At 39.3% G+C, this 21046-nt stretch overlaps 1 protein-coding gene across 1 annotated transcript in view; it reads left to right on the top strand.

The window, feature by feature from the left end:
- Positions 1-860: 860 nt before the first annotated feature.
- Positions 861-21046, top strand: part of LOC139732267 (polyamine-transporting ATPase 13A3-like) — a 48553-nt gene continuing 28367 nt past the window's right edge. Inside the window, exons 1-4 of the mRNA XM_071643139.1 lie at positions 861-917; positions 7546-7716; positions 17251-17303; positions 19949-20080. Coding sequence (XP_071499240.1) covers positions 861-917; positions 7546-7716; positions 17251-17303; positions 19949-20080 — 413 coding nt within the window. The remainder of the gene's footprint in view (positions 918-7545; positions 7717-17250; positions 17304-19948; positions 20081-21046) is intronic.

A 21046-nucleotide genomic window follows, 5' to 3' on the forward strand; every position in this document is an offset into this window, starting at 1 on the left:
ATGTTGAATTTTCTTTATTCTTTCTTTATATCGTTGTACTCATGTGACATCACAAGCTATAGTAGTCTTTTCATTCAGCCGTGACTGAGCAGAAACTTACAAAATTCATAACTTTTGAACGGATCGTCCAATTTTGCTCAAACTCTCACTGATATGTTCTCCTGACATTGCTGTATTCACTCAACCCACATGTCTATGAAAGTGAACTTGTCCTTTAAAGCATTATTTTCAGATTCAGATTCAGATTTCAGATACAAGATCAGCTTTTGTAGTGAGAGAACTTGAAAACAGAAGCACATTTGAGACCTTGTGTTTGTTGGACTATAACTGTACTTTTTTACATTGTTCTTTATTCTGAAAGTGTTATGCTCTTACAGCAGTTATGACAACCAGACTCTACCTCTGCACATCAGATATTAATTTGTTTGATAATATGAGTAGAGCTGTTAAAATACTATGTGATTGAAAATTTTGATATATTTTGTATCACTTCAAAATGAAGGGGTAGGGAGTTATTCACAAGTGCATAGGTAGGGAGCTCGAGACAGATGAAACAAACAAACAAACAAACAAACAAACAGATTCATGTCACAAATGCCATTTAAGAGCATTGTGTGACACACATCCATCCTTCTGTTCTCATAGGAGATATCAGAGTGTACTTAAGCACTGGTTGACTATTTCTTCAAATTGATGAAGAACTTGGATTTGTCCCTTTTAACCGAGCAAAGCATGTACACCACATACTGCAGTGTGCTCTGTCAGAGTAGAAAGGAAATCTTTAGTGTAAATTCAGCAGTAATGAAAATTCTTTCCATCTTTTGTTTCATGTGTGTGCATGTAGCCTGTACAAGAGGGCTATGTCAGGCTGTGGCTCAGACAAGGTGAAGATCGCTGAGGAGCGCAATGAAACACTGGTGAGTATGTCCTTATAAAATCTGCTTCCAGACTGAAGAATTTATGGGTGTATATCTACTGGTATATATTTTGTCATCGTATGTTGTATGTTTGCCATAGGGCCTATATATTTTGTGAGCATACAGTTGTATTTTTAATCACAAATTTTGACGTGTTCAACCAATGATATCGAGTGGTAATATCTTATACATGTATCAAGAGCCACAGGGATAGAATGAGAAATAAGTATTGAAATTAAGAAATTGGAAAAAAAAAATGAAAGTAAAAAAATGTATTGAAATGAGGATAAGTAGTATGCCCTTTGTGAAGCATAATATTTCCCACTATGGAGACTAACACATGTACCTGCACCTGTACATTGCATATAATGTGTAATGGTACAATAGGCAATATTTTGACATGTTGATAATTGCAGAAACATCAGCTGACTCACAAAATTTGCAAAAAGCAATCATTCAGGAATTATGTTGCGGTATACACACAGTATTTGAAACATGTTTCTTATCATGTAATAGAGTTTTAGATATTATGGGACTCTTCAGATGCTGAAACGAGTTTAACCGCTGAGTGCAAACCACAAATGACATTCCATACAATTCTCATGACGTATGTGCGAATGTCGTGTTATCATTGCTGAAGTACAGTGCTCATGTTACGTACACGGAGAACACGCGACGTATAAATGCAAACAACGCATTTTTTTAAAGTAATCATGGGAGAAAATATACCCAGGGAGAGGTGGGAGCTGTCTTAAATAGGAAACTTTGTTTTTCTTTCCTGTATTTCTCCTTTCTTTTTCTCTCTTTTCTCTATTGTGTGCATGCCTTGAGTTTTTCTTAGGACCTATCTCCACTATTAAAGCATTATTATCATTTTTTTTTTTTGCAGTTTCTCCAACACATAATCTCGAGTTTCAAATGTAATTTGGGCATACTTTAGATTCATTTTAAGTGTATTCTTCGTTTTTTTTGTACATCAAATATTTCTTTCTCTTTGCTAGTCTTTAATTTCTTTTTAACTATATAGTTGTTGATAATTGTTTGATGTTTAAATGTATGCTACGATTTTGATTTGTAGAAAACGTAGGTCATACATCCCCAAACATGCGCTAAACGTTCGTGAGAATGTCTCAAAAGGTACGCGAACAGTTTGCGGTTACTTCATAAAATGATCTGAAAAACTTCGCAGATTTCGCGAAACATTCTCCAAAGTTTTGGGATCTGTTTGGGGTTTCACGAACATTTTGCGAACATCGCGCGTGTCTTGCGATGGTCTTGCACATATGTCGAGGCTTTAAAGACACTTTTGAGAACAAATCACGAGCAAATCATGACCAAGTGTGCGGAAAAGGTTCGCAAAAACTTTTGAAATTTTTTGAAATTCTCGCTGAAGTAAAAACGACATTTGCAAACAATTGACGACGTTTCCGAACTCTCACGTTCGTTTGGCGATCTTTTGCAGACTAAAATACGAATGTTGGATTTTGCCATTCTCGTCCTTCGCAAATTGTTCGCGTGCTCCGTGAAATCACACCTTTATGAAAAAGGGAGCTTTGATGTACGCCATTTGTACAATGTATGCTATAAAGGGTAATATTATCCCCCTTGCATCCTGAAATGGTAAGTCAAGGGCACTTTCATTGTACTAGAAAAATGAATATATTTTTGATTTTTATGTGTTTTCATTTTATTTTTTCTGTACTGTGATATCACCGACTGTGGCAATCTTCCTATACGACAATGATATCACAATGATTGAACGAAAATTTCTATAAAACCCTTTACTTTTTTAACAAATGTTCTGGATGCTCGTCAAATTTGAGCGATGGGTCCTAAACTGATATTTGTGCATTTATTGAATCCCCATATTTGGAGTAAATCCTCTTTAATAAGACCTGGTATCATTGGGATTAATGGGTGGCCCGATTTATTTGCTTCCCATTGAGGTACATTCAAAAACCATGAATAGCACTCATGGTCAGGCTACAAATGTATGTGTGCCATCAAAGGGTACGCTCATCGCGAACGGTTGACTCAGGGAGGTGTTTCCCACCTGGTGCATGCCCCCCTTTATTTTTTGTAAAAACAAAAGAAATAAAAAGACAAAAATGAAATGAAACCCATAAGTGGCACCAGAAATATTTTTGCACCCCCCCCCCCCTCTTTACAGAATTCCTGGATCCGCCCCTGGTATCCCCACACTACAGGGTCTTTATAGGACTTTCTCTGTTTTACGGGGCCATAAAGACCTGGGGGGTGTTTCACAAAGCCGTTCTTAAAGTTGAAAAGGACTTAAGAACGACTGGTGATCAGTTCTTGTGAACTGTGGGGGGGGGGGGGGGGCAACTGGTGCATGCCCCCCTTTATTTTTTGTAAAAACAAAAGAAATAAAAAGACAAAAATGAAATGAAACCCATAAGTGGCACCAGAAATATTTTTGCACCCCCCCCCCCCCCCCCCCTCTTTACAGAATTCCTGGATCCGCCCCTGGTATCCCCACACTACAGGGTCTTTATAGGACTTTCTCTGTTTTAGGGGGCCATAAAGACCTGGGGGTGTTTCACAAAGCTGTTCTTAAAGTTGAAAATGACTTAAGAACGACTGGTGATCAGTTCTTGTGCTGAATTACTGCGATTCTGACATAGAGCTGCATTGATACAGCTGTATGGATTCTGATAAGTATAGCACATAAGAACTGATCACCAGTTGGTCTTAAGTCCTTCTCAACTTTAAGAACGGCTTTGTGAAACACCCCCCTAGTGTAGTGTTGTCTGTCAACCCACAAGTTGACTTTCTTTCTGTTGTAGTTTTTAAATCTCACATCTTGATGTTACAAGAACCAACCAACTTGTAAGCCAAGATCAATACAAATGTAGGAAGATAACAAAACATACACATCTGTTGGTGTCATCAAATTCTGAGATCAGTGACAATTTGTATGAAATGTTTACATAGATAATAAAAACTGTTGGTACCTCAAAAGTTTCCCTGAATTTCCTTGTCTTGGTTTGTGTTTCACGTTAAGGTACGTTGTCTGTGAGAATTACTCGCCCCAAAGTGCTCTCATGTCTTAGTAATCATGCAATAATGGTTTCGTACCAGAGCACAGCGTCGATAAATATTGTACGAAACCACTGACTGCGACCAGCAGCGTGCAGCCCATTGTACGCATAGCTAACTGCGACCAGCAGCCCCATACGCATAGCGTAATGGGGCTTCGCATTGTAGCATTCAGGATCATGACAGAATTAGTATCGCGGGTAAATGTCAACTTAAAATCCAAAAATTTCGTCGATTTGAAGACTTACCAATTAAGTTGAAGTATTGAAAACAGGCTTCGAATAACGTTTGGTTCTGCCAATAGTCCCTTTCTTTTCGAATTGATGACTGAATGTGACTCGATCGAGAGGACCTTGGGAGAGCTACATACACTGACTACTACGGCCAGCGCATGCGCACACAAACATCTTATCCGTTGATGGATTTGCAGGGTTCGAAATTGGCGATGGTCCGCTGGCCATTGGCCACCCAAAATCACGTCGGACTAGCTAAAAATCGAAAAATTCTGAAGTTACTAGTCCGTCTGGCTAGCCAAAATATTGCTTCAGTGTCAAAATTGATTCTAAGTAGTCCGCCTGGCTGGTTAAAAAAAAAGTTAAGTGCGACCCCTGATTTGAAATTTGTGGGCATGTGATGTGTTCGCATGCACTGGCTGTAGTATTCAGTGTACAGGTAGCTCTCCCAAGGTCCTCTCGGCCGAGTCTTATTCAGTCATCAATTCGAACAGAAAGGGACTATAGGAAGAACCAAACGTTGCCCGAAGCCTGTTTTCAATACTTCACCTTAATTGGTAAGTCTTCAAATTGAAGAATTTTTGGGATTTTAAGTTGACATTTATCCTGCGATACTAAATCTGTCATGATCCTGAATGCTACAATGCGAAGCCCGATTACGCTATGCGTATGGGACTGCTGGTTGCTATGCGTATGGGGCTGCTGGTCGCAGTTAATTGCATGATTACTAAGACATGAGAGCACTTTGGGGCGAGTAAGTCTCACAGTGTTAGTTATATGAAAGGTACTTTAACCTGAAACACAAACTAAGACAAGGAAATTCAAGGAAACTTTTGAGGTACCAAAACTTTTTATTATCTTTAACCCATTCGGGACAAGTCCCAAGTACATACTTGGGCATGTGTGTATGGGAAATGCGTGTTGTAGCAAAATCAGTCCGTCCTCAACGGGGTAATGCTTTTTGCATTAGTTTGCTGTCAGGAAGCAGGCATCTCACATGAAAACTGTGATCAAATGTGAATTAGATCAATTGCCAAACTGTCCACAGTGTTCATGAAGGCCATCTTTTTTATGTGTCCATGGAGTGGATTGCTTTTACACAAGTCGTGACTACCCTGGTATATTGTGAGGCAAATAATCATTTCTGTGACCTGAAGAGCAATGGCAATGAACAAATGCGATACCTCCTGATGTTTTTGAAATTCTAGATCCCAACTGAAAAAGAACACCAGTAGTATTTGAACAACACCATGTGGTATTGAAAGTGGACAATATATGTGGTTTTTCTTGGCAGAGTTATTTGTGCAGGTCCTTTTGAGCAGTGAGAATCCACATTATATGTAGTTCATGATGGTACAATCAATACATGTACTATGTATGACTGTGTCCTACGGTTTACTGCCCAAGTACAGATTCTTCTACCATTTCTTTTGAAGTCTTTGTCGCAGTACTGGTTTTGTTTTGTCAATGTTCATCAAAAGTGTGATACAAATACCAAAGTGCTACTTGATCTCTACTTCTACAAGATGATCTGTACCTAAAAGAAGAGCAGGGCTTAAAGGGACTGTACAGTACTGGCTGACGTGGGGATTCATGTTTTGAACATTCCTAAGTGAGATAATGAGAAACCTCGTATGAAATATGAAAGAGCATGTAATTTTAAGTAGGATTCAACATTTATTTAGAAGATGAAAATTGGCTTTCAAATGGCTGAGATATCCAAAAAAGTGATAATAATAAAAGGCTACAGGCCACGCCTTTTATTAGGATCTCTTTGTTTCACCTTGTTTTTACTCAGCCATTTCAAAACCGATTTTCATCAAATAAACTTTTGATACCCCTTAGAATTGCATGCTCTTTGACATCTCATAGAGTGGTTTCTGAATATCTCGCAAAATGTTTAAAGCTAAATCCTCACCTCCACCAGAACTGTACACACCCTTTAACTGTTCCTTTTCCCTTTGTAAAGTGATTTATGACAAAGTTGCAAAGATGAAGAAGAGATACATTGTAATATCAGTACTTTTGTCATGTGAAATGCTTCCTCAAGTAGAGTCGTTGAAACTTGTTTATTAGGCAAGTGATTTCACGATTCGCACTTCAGTGAAACTCAGGTATCATCTTCAATATGTGCCTCCAGAGCCATAGGATCCGAGTTCAGTTCCAGAGGTTAACTGAGCAATGTTGTGTGTCACCGTCCCCTCTAATAAGAGGCAAAACACTCTGTCCCTCAGATCGGACATAAAATGGAGGTCCCTAGTGTGAGAGAGCAGGGAGGTGGGAAGAAATGCATAATATAAAAGGTCCTGAGCACTTCATTCATTCATTGCAAAGAGCAGGGTGCATGACCCTGTGAAGTGGTCCTGCCTCACATCCAAAGTGTGGACTCGATGGAATACCAGTTAATGCGGCTGAATAGGGGCTATCCTTTGATTGATTGATAATGGTTTATTATTACTTAGTGATAGGAGAGTTTGATATTGTATCAGAAATCTATGCACAACCTTTTCTCTTGCGAGCCACAAAGCTTATGAAATCTGCTTCAGACTGTGCTTGAACAAAAGATTCACTATTTAAAAAGCTGCTATTAAAACATGAGCAGAAATTTGCAAATTATTCAGATCACATCAAAGAATGGTTGATATAATTTTAGATACATTGTGGAACTTGTTCGTTCACTTACACTCCATAGTAGCTCAAACAGAATTCAGTCAATTTTGACAATATGATTAGAATTTCATGCTTCATATAGTCTGCTTTCATCATGTTTGCCACAAAAAAAAAAATTTGTCAACTGTTCAATTGAAAAACAAAGCAAGAAAGTGTTTTGAAAATAATGTTAATGTTCATTGCTAATGTGCCATCTTCTTCTTTTTCTAGGATAATGGTCACTACTTTTTTCTTTTCCTTTTTTTTTTTTGGGGGGGGGGGGGGCGGAAGGCAGTTACAGATGTAGTAGGTTATGACAGTACAATGTCAGAATTGACTATCGTCGCCAGTTTCTGTTTGTCACAATTCTTTCTCCTTGTCGAATTTTCCTTTGATAATATTGTTCTATGTATTTAATCTCATTTGATAGTTTATGAGACTTATGTGGACTATCCATAAGCACTGTTGAAATACATGTAATCCTGATCTCATTTTTTGCATCCCCATGTATTAATGTCTGTCTCTCACCATTTTTTATTATCCCTCTCCCCATCTCTTTCTTTCTCTTATTCTTTCTCATACACAAACATGTACCGATTCAATGCTGCTGACCTTTCCTCTCTATGCCCCCCCTCCTTCTTCTCCCCCCCCCCCCTTTCCCTGATTGACCCTTTCTAAAACTCCAGTACTGCTCCGGTTACAAGCGCAGTCTGCCCAGGACGGTGCTGGTGTACATCCTGGGCTTCTTGACCGCTGGCTTCTTCCTGCTGGTCATCTACTACTGGCGGCCGGACTGGGGCCTCAAGCTGACCCACTACCGAAGTCCATTCAGCGAGGCCGATGCTGTTCTCCTCCAGGTGAGGAAGAAAAAAATTGTTGGTTTTGTTTTCACACTTGAGGCGTCGATCCTCTTTTTGTGTCACATTTTCTCCAGAGCTGACATTGTCAGTGACAGTAACATGAACAAAAGTTGCACAGAATCGATGTCATACCAGTCACAACCTGAAGTGCTCCAGAAATTTGTTTGCTTTGTTCAGGTTCGTGCAGGTGCAACATATGTAGGAATACATATTCAGTTGCCTTCTAATGCTGCTGCACATTTTTCATGTGAATTTATTTTCATGGCCATGATGTCCGTATCATGATTTGTTTTTGAAACATATTATGCAAGTTTTTCTCATCAGCTAATTGCTGCATCTGATGCTCAATCGTAACATGTACAATTGTAGTTAGGATGTTAAGCATCACCCAACAAGCCTGTGGAAAAAGCATTGACTGCTGTAGAGTATAATGCAGTCAGTAGGTAGTCTGCCCAAACCGGCAAGTTACCTGAATACCAATATGTGAAAACAGTGACAGTGACCTTGCTATATGTCTGATTGTATTATTGGACATGGTGGTGCTTATAACATGATGTCTTTTTTAGACAACTTTTTAAACAGGCACACTATGCAGTCAGGTTTCTACAAAATGTTGGGCTCTGCCCCTATAAAATGCCATTTCCCCCCTTGAACCCATTACCTGCCAGAATGTGGTATCCCCTTCAGAAAGTCTATTATGCAACATACGGTATAGTGGTTATTTCAGCAATCTTGTAGCTAACAGGTTAAACGAATATTTATATACTGAATATATGTGAATATACAAGAAAGTATATTAATTGAGAGGATGATGGTGTGTAAATTTAACAGTCCCAGTGCTGTAGAACCAAAAATGCTCATGAAAATTCTTGTCTGCACTATGTGCATTGAATGCCAGTGACTTCGCAAAAATGTCATGCCACGAAAAAGGCGGTTGGTTGGCTCCGATTAGCGAAAATTTGAAATCTCATGTCATGAAAATATCTTGCTTTACAGCATGCCTTATTGCACTGACTGGAATATCTGTGAAGATGTGAATATTTGATTTAAAAAAAGAATGCACCCAAACATTCCAAATGCTACAGCAAGTGATATCTGTGTCATTGAACCAAAGCGGTATCATTGTATACGTGTTCTGGATATTGGCTAAAACACTTGATGACTCATTACCACAGCTGTGTTATCTGGCTGGTTCTCACTTTCACTTATCTGTTACCTTGGCATCAATGCTAAACTTTTTCCACAACTTTCTCTGTTATTGAAGTAGATCTGTCCTTTGTTTGAATTGACGTGAGCATGGGCAAGCTGTCATTGCAATTTTATTGCAATCCTGCAGATAAGTAGACTATACCAGGTATCGTAAGAATGAAGGGAATTTGATACAGTTCGAGGACACAAACTCATTTACTGCGAGAGTAACAGCAAAAAACATCCGTTTTACTTTTCCCTTGCATCCTGTAGTATTGTACCAGTAGCATTCAAGAGTCATCTTTTTCTTTTTTCTTTTTTTTTTTGTTTTGGACATAACAGTTTTTTATGTGTGTATTTATCTGCTTTATCTCCATAAATCAGTGATTGATAATAGTTGATAGCCAGGTACAGAAAGATGCATGTTTGGAATAGCTGTTGAACAATTTAGAAATCCCCTAATAATGGCATGTTTGATACCAAAATATGGTCACCTTTGAGTGTCAATTTGTTTGCAAAGAGGGAATTCTGTGTAGTCAACCGTGATTTTATGTGATATAATTTTTGTAGGGATACGATAAGCAGTGAACTGCGCTTGATTTCTCTTGCATATAATGTGCTTGTGCATCACCAAACCTAGTATGTGTACAGGTTAATTTTTCAGCTGGCTGATAATGTGTGTTTGAGGCTAACAAGGTCTATAAAGTCTTCTTTACTCAGTCCTTATTATTTGTAGATTTGCATGCCAGCTTGGAAGCATAAAATTATCTAAGTCAGTTTAGACGTTTTTGGATGCTTTTGCAAGAGCCGCATTAGTAGAGATTACTTTTGCTTTCTTTTTCCACCCTTGTGATGCAAGCATGCAAATTTTATCTGACAACCAGTAAAAAACAATTGCAAATAACTTTTTAGATAATTCAGCAATTTTCCATTGTAGCATTGAAACTTTGAAGTTATCAGGAACAGAATGTCCTCAATAAGAATGCCAAGTTTCAGAATGATCTGGTAACCTTTTCCTGGAGATTGTTGTCGAGAGTTTTACATCCTTTTATCGCAAACAGAGTATGGGCTGAGTCCAAGCACTTTAAGAGACCTTCAACTTTGTAGCTAGTTTTTTTCTCTCTCTTTACCTCCGCCAAGGGAGGAGGTTATGTTTTCATTACCGTTGGTTTGTTTGTTTGTTAATAGTTACGGGGTACACTGTAGTTTGTTTGTTTGTCCGTGTGCAAAATAACTCAAAAAGTTGTGCATGGATTTGGATGAAACTTGCAGGAAAGGTTGAGAATGACACAAGGAACAGATATTGAAATTTTGGTAGTGGTCCAGAAATTTTTATGGATTTTATGAAGGATTTTCGATATTTTGGCAGGAAGGGTCAATGAACTTGGAAGTTCAAGCTGCGCATTTTTGAGGTTTTCATACGCGCTCTGAAGTGCGTGCTCTAGTTTCTGCTAGGGTGAGGCGATTGGGAAATCGGGCGATTTTTCAGCATGTATAACTATGGGTGGAAATCACTGATCTCTATGGAAGAGCCCAAAGAGCTTTTCCCCAGTGGTGGAGAGGAGAAAAATCTCTTTGGGAAGAGCAAGATCATTGGTGGAAAGTAGCTGCTGGGCGGAGGTCTGCGCTCTCAGAGTGTTTTTCTAGTTTTTTAGATGTTTTCGCAATTTCACTTTCCTGGAGACTGGATTTTGTTTCACCTGTTGCAATGGGTTAATAGGAATGTCCAATTTTGGCATGTCATTATCTCAAGTTGGAAAGGCTAGAGACTCTTTTCATTTAGATTTGACCCAGACTGAGAAACCTGTTGTGACTTTTGTTGTTAGTTTTGTGATGCAAGGTCACAATTATCATTGGTCAGTCAATGACAGAAAATGGCAACCATTTCCTGTGACAGATGAGATTGTAAACATTTTGATTTCTTTTACCGAAATAACCTTGAAGTACAGATCCAACTTTTTGTATGTTACAATCCATAGTAAGATGGAATTTAACAAGGTCCATTGAATATATATCCCCCCCCCCAAAAAAGGAAAAACAAAACAGACATCATAAACTTGCCTTTTTCACAATTTCAACCAAAATTTAAGGCTAGGTGTTGATATAATAAATGCATATATTAGAAAATTACATGAACCTCCTTGTATTTGTTCTCTCATACAGTAATACTCTGAGAAATCATTAAAGAGATTTCAGGTCAATGGGTGCGTTCGAGCGCTCTAAAGCGAACCAAAGCGAACTGAACTAAAGCGTACCGTACCGTACTGTGCCAGTTTGGGAGCGTTCGAAAGCTCTGTGGAGAAAGCGTACCTCTCGAGTTATTTTTAGAAAAGGTCACGCTTGTTTGTAGCGAGAAGGTCATTCACCTTGCGCTTGACCTACTTACAGCTGCCCCGAACAAAGAGAATGATGTTTTTGCATTGTGACGTATGCACATGATACGCGCATGCTTTACAACGAACTTATGGTACGCTTTGGTACGCTTTTGGAGCACATCGGGAAGTGATCCACAGTACGGTACGGTACACTTTAGGAGCGTTCGAACGCTCCTCTAGCGCGGTACGGTACGGTACAGTTCACTTTAGGAGAGCGCTCGAACGCGCCCAATAATGCTGCTTGGAGTTTTATATGTTACATGTAGGTCTTCTATTTTTCCATTTACACCCCCCCCCCCCTTGCCACTGCACTTTGGTGATCATGTTATGATTGTTAAAAAATGTTTAAAGCAATGCCAGGTGCAATTGTAGATTACAGATTTGTAGGACCAGTAGTGTAAGAACACATCACATGTCTTTTCAGTTGTTACACAAGAGATTATAAAATCTGATTTCTATACCCCCCCCCCCCCCAAGTTTGTTATGGTTATGATGTTAACTTTATACATTTATAATGTTTACAGGTACTGGGAGTATTGTTCCTCCAGCTATAAAGTTTTAGGAGGAATTGTTTAATCAGCTTGTTTACCAGAGCTGGCCGTTCGTTGCACTTCAACTTCAGTTTGCCTTTCTCGAATATTGCCTCACTAGTACATGAAAGTGATGAAACACAGTATTCTACCCCAACAGACTTCTTATTCAATGTACTCTTCAGCCCAGCAAGAGAACATGATCAGAGTGATTTGAAAGACCCATTTTACTGCCTGCTATACTATACATGGTTTGGATCTTTGTGTCATATAGTTCAAGGAGTTGTCATGTTTCATTTGTTTGCAGGATGTTGATTATCTCATCAGTAGACAAGTAGCAGTTACCGTACAGTGGCAAGAATGTAAACAGATAGACTCTGGATCGGAGGGAAAACATTTCCAGAGACTTAAAACTGTATCAGGTGTATTCTGACATTTGGACCTTGACCACTCTATTTGATTGGATTTTTTTTTTTTTTTTTTTTGTATCAATTGTACAAGACCCTATTTACTTGCAGAAAACCATACATGGAAGAATGGTTACATTGAAGTGGCATGGACCATACGGGTGTACCTGCACCAACAGCAAACACCGCATTGGTGCTAGTCCGGAAACCCTTTGCACGCACCTCCTTTTGTTTAGCCTATTTTACTTGTTCCCACATGTAGCTTTCATACCCATGTCTTCCAAATCCTAGAATTCGGCTGGTTGAAGTTTTTCATAATCGTAACTCTGCCAATTGGTGCTGTATGCCAATAACACAGAATAATTTTTGCATTGAAGTGTTTTTTTTTTCTTTGTTTAAGGGTGCATTTCCCCATCTTATGTTTATGATATGACAGACCCAAGACTAAGACAAATATTTGGCATTGTCTTTTAGCACTTCTATTTCTCCGACTGAGTGTCTATTTCCCTACCTCTTTTGCAACATGATGGGCCTTTATAAAGTTGAAAGTTTCATCTCCATACAGGTTCTTCTGTTGATACCAAAGTTTGAATTGGGGAAATTTGTACAGATTGGTGCCTAGTTCTTGTGTTTGTTTTGTTTTGTTTTGTTTTTGCTCTCGTGAGTTCTTCCAGGGGTCACGCTTAACTGTTTTTTAAAACTAGCCAGGTGGACTTTTGATATCTAAATCTGTGGTAATGACTTAGTTAAAGGGGGTGGACAGGGTTATGCACTTCTCGAGATCGAAGATAGTAGTAGGCCTAGTAGTGCCAGAGCGCTATGTATACCGTGTCGTTTCCCTTGGAAATCACAATAAGAGGGCTGTGTGGGTAGCTCTTAAAAGTGAATGCACATTAGTTTAGAAATAGATCGATGTGACTTAAGTAGATAAGGTGGGAGTGTGATAGCAAAAACAGATTTCTGTCACTACAGGAAGTTGTGAGTACGTGTGCTTGAATTAAAGGGACTTTTCAGACCAGTTTACACTACAGTTTGCGATGTTTCAAATGATCCCAGCTTTGAAACTGTTAAAGTAAACGGTTGTAAAGCTACATGTAGTACTACACTTGAAATGTAATCCAACTTGCTTTGCATGTTAACAAGCTCCCCTATTATGTTTAGCATGTTATTTCAATGCAATGCAAAGAAACCATTCATGTGCTGTCCAGGTCATTTTGCATTACGACTTTGTATCTATCTGTCTCATTATGTTGTCTTTCACATTTTACCCTTATGTCCTCATGGACAGAATTTTACCTCAAAATGGCCTATCATGGGGAAACTACATGTATATTATGTTTGCCAAGGCTGGTTTGACTCGGAATATATTTGGACATCCCCATTTAACACTTCAGAAAATGCTCACACAACAGGCTCTTGCAAGAGGCCCAATTCGGAGAAGACTATCAAGTGATTCCAAACTTCTTTGATAGCCAACCTCCTAGTCTAGACATAGGATTCATGCCACAATACAATGTGGTGCACATCTTTGCTGAAGGGCAATTCTTTTCTATTCTTTTCTATTCTCTTCAATTCCATTTGATTCGATTCCATTCCATTCCATTCCATTCCATTCCGTTCTATTGTATTGTATTCTGTAGTTTTCAAATGTTACGCGGTAGGCAGCTAGTAAAGATTAATTCAACGATAATACAGAGTCTCCCCACGACACAATCACTTCAAATCAGATTTTTATACACCACCAGTCTGATTTATGCTCCCTAGCAAACAAATATCCTTTTACATATCATATAAAGGATATTAGCGTGGCTGCCTGTACTGCTGTGGCAAAAATACAAAAAATATCTAATAGGTACTGGTAGGCCTGTTCTCATTGGGAAATATTGTGGCATGAAACACTGATGTTTACACTGTAACAAAATATTGTGAAGTTTAGATGGCGCCAGATAAAGATTGTGAGATTTTTCTCTTTCTTTTGCCACTATAGTGCGCACATGGCTATTGACAAAGCAATCTGCCTGCTGTCAAATAGAAGTCCCATTCACACATACCCAAAATTGACAGTTTTCAAATTTATGTTTGAATGCAGGGCCTTGAAATTACATCAGTTTTTGTTGTTTCTAAAGTGCCCATTCCCCAGGTTGCAATTCTTGAAACACTTTCCACATTTTCACTCGTCACTGGAATCAAACCAGTGCCTGCAATGCATAATCATACCATACCGCTCCAGTGAGAGCGAGTCCAGCAGTTTCTGCCACTACAAGATACGCACGTGCTGGATCCAATCCCAACGACTCTCGACTTCCTATCTAGCACGCACACACCTGGGCAGAGAGAAGCCAGATGGAAAGAGTTCAAGGAAGCGAGTTCTCTAGCTCTCTGGCAGGCCTTCAAACTTTTGACTGCTTGAGCTCACAAACCTCGTTTATAGCTTAAGAGTTAGCATAGTAATTATTACCATTGATGATAGCTATCATTGTTGATAAAAAGTGAAATTGCCTGTCATGGTGCTTGTTGTCATTGTTCAGTCACATAAAGGTAGTTTTCATCAACAAGCACTACACAATTATGAAATTCAGACATGTTGTGGCTCTCTTGTACCCCATTAAGAGTCCCCCTGTCTAGGAGGACCTCTGGAGGACCTCCAGAGGAAATGCCAGATGAAAGAGTTCCCAGGTTGTCTTGTGCAGTGTCGACATAGGTTTCTATAGAAACCAGTGGGCGGGCGTTTCTTCTTTAGAGAGGCGGCAGTTTCTTATGTGCACAGATGTACACTCCGCCACAAACAGTGCAGGTCACCCGAAGTGTGTGCCATATTCTCCCCAGAGACTGTTTGGAGTCCTCTCATCTAGCACTAGTCTAGCGCAACCTCCGTAGGGTGATCTAGACTCGTGCTAGGCTATCTGGCACAATCCGTACCTCAGACTTCAATGCAAAACTCACCCCAGACTCGTGCTTTGTGCTTTGTGCCACGTGCCACGACCATTTAGAGTCCCCATCTTCAGCGGTATAAACACGGTACAACCACTGTAGGTTGTGCCGTGTTTTCTGGGACTCTGACCTTAGTACCGGTACGGTATTAGCAAGCACTTGCATGAAATTTGGGAGTTACAAAGAGGCATTGTAGCTGTAGTAAGTGATGAGTACTAACTTCATTCTTCATGCACCAAGAACACATATTGTATTCAGTACAATATGTAATTACAGAGCTAAAACATGATGTACCTCAGTCCAACAAGAAGGCCATGGAACAAGATTATAGAAGGGGATTAGATATTCACTGTCAAGTCCCTTCATCTGTGCTGATCAGTGAAGGATCAGCTTGTGTGCGAATTGGAGGAGAAAGCACAGTAAAGGGCCTTCCAGTCATCTCATTGGAAGAGATGTTGCCACGACATGACTGCTGCAACTCATGTGACTCAATAGACTAAAAATGGCTTGTGCTCTCACCAAGAAGCCAATTCCAGGGCAGCTTTTGAGATACTCTCCAAACAAGGTGACAACTAATTTGCCATGAAGTCACTGAAATGTTGAGGCGACATCTCTGAAACATCTTCAGCAGGTCACCAATTTGACTGTGCAAGATAGTGGAGATGTTTCAGAGACATCACAGACATACTTAGTCTCCATGATCTGGCCTTGACTAAGGGAACATCGCAGAGACATCTCCAAGAAGAGCTGAAGACTGGATAAAGTCTTCAAAAAATTGAATATGATACATTTCTCCTGCAACTCCCAATTGACCAGGTTAGTCTCCAGGAGACATTGCGCGACCAGCAAGACTTGAGTCGCCACCAGTTGGCCACCTAGTCTCCAAGCCAGTGAGATACTAGCCTTTTGTCAAGGCCCTCTCGCTGTATTGGCGAGCGAAGCAAGCCCAGCCGAGCACGACAGCGCGAGGCCTCGCGCAACCCCACTCAGCTGGGCTGTCTTCACCATACAGCGAGAGGGCCTTGACAAAAGGCTAATGAGAAGCCTGCTTATAACCTGTTGTGGACAGTTTGATTTTGCTACAACACGCATTTACCATAGACCCTTGCCTGAGTTCATTCAGGACTCACCCTCAACGGGTTTATAGTTTTAGACCCTTGGCACCAACCAGTAGGCAGGGACTGTGTTAGAGCTGTATACCCCACATGGCATCTCAGTACTACATGTTGAATATATGCCACTGCTGTGGTACACACTGTTTTCTGAGTGGCTGTAAAGTGATTAATGTGCACATAGTTTGCCATGTTAGCTAAGTGTACAAGAAAAAAAAAAGGCACACCTTGGTCTACGATAAAAGAAATGAAGTACCGTACTAAGAGCTTTTTGTTAATACACTGAAAAATGTCTCATGCTCTGTATATTTGCTTTCAATTGTACCTCCCACATATTGCTCTTTAGAATTAGTACTGTATGTCAGTCAGAACATCAATTTCTTAATATCATGCAGTTTTGTGCTTGCATTTTTCGCAATAACTTGCTTCCCGTCAATAAAGATTGTACTTGTATGATGATATAATCTAGCATGTTGATGTTGTGATTGTGATGTAAACAATGATAACGTTTAATTGCATGTATCTGCCAGAAGTAAAATGTCCTGTACATAACGTTGGGTTGGGCTCTTTGTATTAGCTCACTAAAAATGAAATCACTGTCAGTGATATTGGCTAAGGAGCATATATGAAGTCATTTACATTTTTTTTTTTTTTTGGTCTCCTATTTGATTTCCCTTATTTGTCTGGAGATGGCATCTGATAAAGTACCCTGATGACAATTGCAACCTCAAGTTTTGTAACCTGCTGATGTGTACATGTGAATCCCCCAATTATTGGCCTGTTCAGGCATCTGCTGCTGGTGTGTGTCTGAAAAAAGAAATATTGCATCTATTCATTCAATCGTTGTACAATATTGTTGCCATGCTTGAATATAGCCAAACATACATCTTCACAGTATCCACATTGAAAACACAGAAACATAAGTATCATAAAAGGGGCATATTACATTGATGTAAGTGCAGAAAATGTCTTTTTTCCCCCCTTACAGGATGCATTCTCAAGATACCATGTGTCACGCATCTTCAGGGAAAAAGTTGGCGAGTAAGTACCCTATAGATATTTCTTGGTATTATCTATGCTCAGACATGAGTATTAAGATGAAAAGTTTTAATTTGGGTGGGGACAGTTCTCATAATTTGACATACATGTAATAACCTCTTCCCAGAGAGTAAACTGGTTATGAAAGGTAGATGGCATACTTATGATTGACTTGGACACCTGACAATTTTGCAGCAAAATCTGTGTAATTAACTTGAAGTTTGAGCATGTTACAAGCTGTCCATGTGAGCTAGCAGAAATTGTTTGTGCTCGGAGCACAAATCATGAGCAGATAGGGCACATATTTTGTATAAATTATGTTATTATTCCCCCTGTTTCTGAAAGAGGGAAGTTAGGTGTTCTTTTTATTATGCGAAAAAAGTGAAAATATATTGAATTTCCTTTAAATATTTTCTTTATATCATTGTACACATGTGATGTCACAAGCTGTGTAGTCCAATATCATCCAGCAGTGACTGGGCAGAAACTTCAAAAATTCATCATTTCATAATTCATAACTATTGAACGAATTGTCAGTGATTTTCTTCAAACTCTCACTGATGTGATCTTTGCTGCATTCACTCAATCCACATGTCTATGAAAGTGGACTTGTCCTTACAATAAAAGAAAAAAGAATACTCCATGATGACTATTCACCTTTTCATGTCCCTGATAGGATCAGCTTGATGAGCTTGGGTTGATGTTATGAAGCTCTTCAAAATTTATTGGATTACGGATTACAGCTTTCAAATGTTTGCGGAGTGTGATAAAAACAGGCTATCAGAGTTCAGGAACTTTGAATATTGGATACGTGTACGTGTGTATCAAATAACATAGAAATGGGGACATTTTTTTATTTGCCACCCTCTGCTGTAAAAAAATAAAAAAATAAAGAATAAAATTCCCTCCTTCTTTCTCCTCTTCACCCTTTTACAATCTTTTTCTTTTTTCCTTATCTTTTTCTTGGGGGTGCTGTGGCATAGTGGATAAGACCCCTGGCGACTTTTAATCCAAGTAAAGGATTTGAGTTCAATTCCTGCCTTGTGCTTACATCCTTGGACAAGATTTTTTTTTATCTGGCTTACTGTTAAAGTGGATGTTTTCATGTGAGAAATTTACACGCTTTGCTGAGTATTAAGATGATTATCAGGTGTTTATTATTTCTGCAACATCAAGACTTAATAGTTAGTGGTACATGTACTGTATATGTAGCAAGCAAAGTATGCTTTTTTTTTTCCTACTGGCATTTGATTACGTGAAATGCAGCGAAATGTCCTCTTTTACAATACATGAAGACAGAACCCGGCAGCTTTGCTCTGGCACATAACCCAGATTCCCTCAAAGGGTATATGTGTTGTCAAGAAGTTATAGATGACTGTATGAGATACTATTTGCACTTCATGTACAAATGTCATGAATTTGTTGTAAACCAGACAGTTGCCTTTCAGATTGATTTGATATCTGTACAGAAGACTGAGTAACGAGTGTTTCTAGCTGAGAAGCACATGTCAATAAAGCCTAGCAGTTTATGGACCTACATATGTACCTGTACTGATTGTATATAATCAAAAGATACAAACCTTTGTGTGATCAGGGATGATTTAATGAGCTGAAATGCGTGTAATTAACTTGTCCATAAAGTTTGCTTCTCTGACAAGCTAAACAGACTTGCTGATGTTTCTAATTGAAAGAAATCAAAGTTCAAGGGCCTCATAAATGTTGTTCATAGGATAATATAAATGGGAATAATACGTACTGTACAATACGTGTTGCGACACCCATTTAAATAAAGTGTGTTGGATCTCACTCTTGCCACCTTTTATTATACATGTACATGTAGCTCACAGCCTCCATCCAAGCTACCACTGCCCCCCCCCCCCCCCATCTCCTCTCCCTCCAGAAACTGAGATTTAACACTATTTGTGGCATAAATATGGATTTAATAACTGTTGCCAGATCTTGGCAAATATGCATGGTAATACTAATAGTGAATTATGTTTTGTCCCAGTTAATACCTATTTTTCAACATGGAAGGATAGCAGAAGAAACTGAGGAGTTCAATCTTCGAATTCTTGCACTTCAAATGTCAGGAACAATTCTAGTTAGGCTAAAGACATAGTATTTAATCTGAAAGGTTTTATTAGAAGGGAACAGCTCTTTATAGGTAGTGTACCTGTAATTCAAAATTTTAACTGGTTACCAGTGGGGCAGGAATGAAGTGATATTTTCATGTAGACCAGATACAGGTCCTGATTTATGACGACTTATTACTTATTATGTAGTTGACTTCTAGATAATGGCAGCCTGTGTTGTAAGGAAATTTATAATCGAGGATATCTTTTGATAAAACAGGCCAGTACAGTAGGGTAACTTCTTGACTTCTTAATATCTTGCCTTGTCTATTGTGCTATACATTGTACATATTGTATTAAAAACATGTGCAGTCCCTTTGAAGTTATATAGTTTCCTTAAGACAATATTTTCTCCAGCTTTGCACACCTCAGGAAAATACAATCTCCTGGGGGAAATGTTAAGTGTAGTGGGGATATCAGGTGTTACATATTACACTTCTAAAAAGGCAATATAATGTGAACTACAGTATGGACTGAACATTGATATTATTGCCCTGCCTCCCTTCCTTGTTCCAGAGTCATTAGTAAGGAGGTACTCCTTGAAGTGATGAACCGTGATGTCATCATGGGGGACAGCTTCCTCTACTTTCGCTTCCAGAAGGTCAAGTACATCTGGGACCCCAAGGAGGAAACTTTCTTCAAGCTCAGGTGAGGGCACCCTTCAGGCCTGGTTTGTTTGGAAATCATCAACTTGTGACTTTAACTTGGGGTAAATTGTACGTTAAGATTTACAATGCACTCCCGTTATAACGAACACAGTTATAACAAATTCCAGTTACAACGATGTAAAAATTCAGACCGCAATGTTATCCATTCTGTGTATTTTTATTGTTTATTTGTTTGGTCATAACAAAATTTTGATAAAATGAAAGAAAACTGCCAGTCCCGAGGACTTCGTTATAACTTGAGTCCACTGTGTATAACATCTAAAAAGAATGTAGCTTTCCAAATGGCTGATTGCCCATCACCTGACATGCAGTTAAAAGTACCATCGCATGCTGTCTCTGTCAGCCGTGCAATTTTGTTGCGAGCAAAAATGGATAACACATGGCTGACGACACCAATTTCCATTGACTCCTATGTTAAAGTCACGTTTGACTCGAAGTTTTTGTGCCATTGCATGGCTCTGATGTCACAATGAACAACATTTGCCGCGTGCACTCAACAATTACAAATATGCGCTTTAATACAAGCGTGTATTTTGTCACTCAGTTTTGTAAATAACTTCGGTTTCGCGTACGTACGAATACACGACTGACTGTGACTGTGCTACTCAGTCGCCTTTCAATGAAAATGGTTGGCATTTCTGTGCTAAAGTCAAGGATCTGTGTGGACCACATCTGTTGACATCCAAGGTGTCGTATGAAACAAATACAATAGTAGTGTATGGTCTTTACTCGTGCAATGGACCAAGATTTCGCACTAGGTGAAAGACGAGGCACACTATTAACCCTAACCAGGCCGGGCTTTTTTGGGTGTTCTGTGGCCGGGGAGGGGTTGATTCAACCCCCCCCGAGATCTCGGCCGTCGATCGCGCAGTTACCATGAAATTTGGCACGTGCATTACCTGTGGCGTAATCTTCCAAGCTATACAAAAAGAAATGGAAATTTTCG

This window comes from Diadema antillarum, unplaced genomic scaffold (genome assembly GCF_040938485.1).
Source record: "Diadema antillarum isolate AM-2024a unplaced genomic scaffold, OU_Dant_1.0 seq00000407_RagTag, whole genome shotgun sequence".
Classification (NCBI taxonomy): Eukaryota; Metazoa; Echinodermata; class Echinoidea; order Diadematoida; family Diadematidae; genus Diadema; species Diadema antillarum.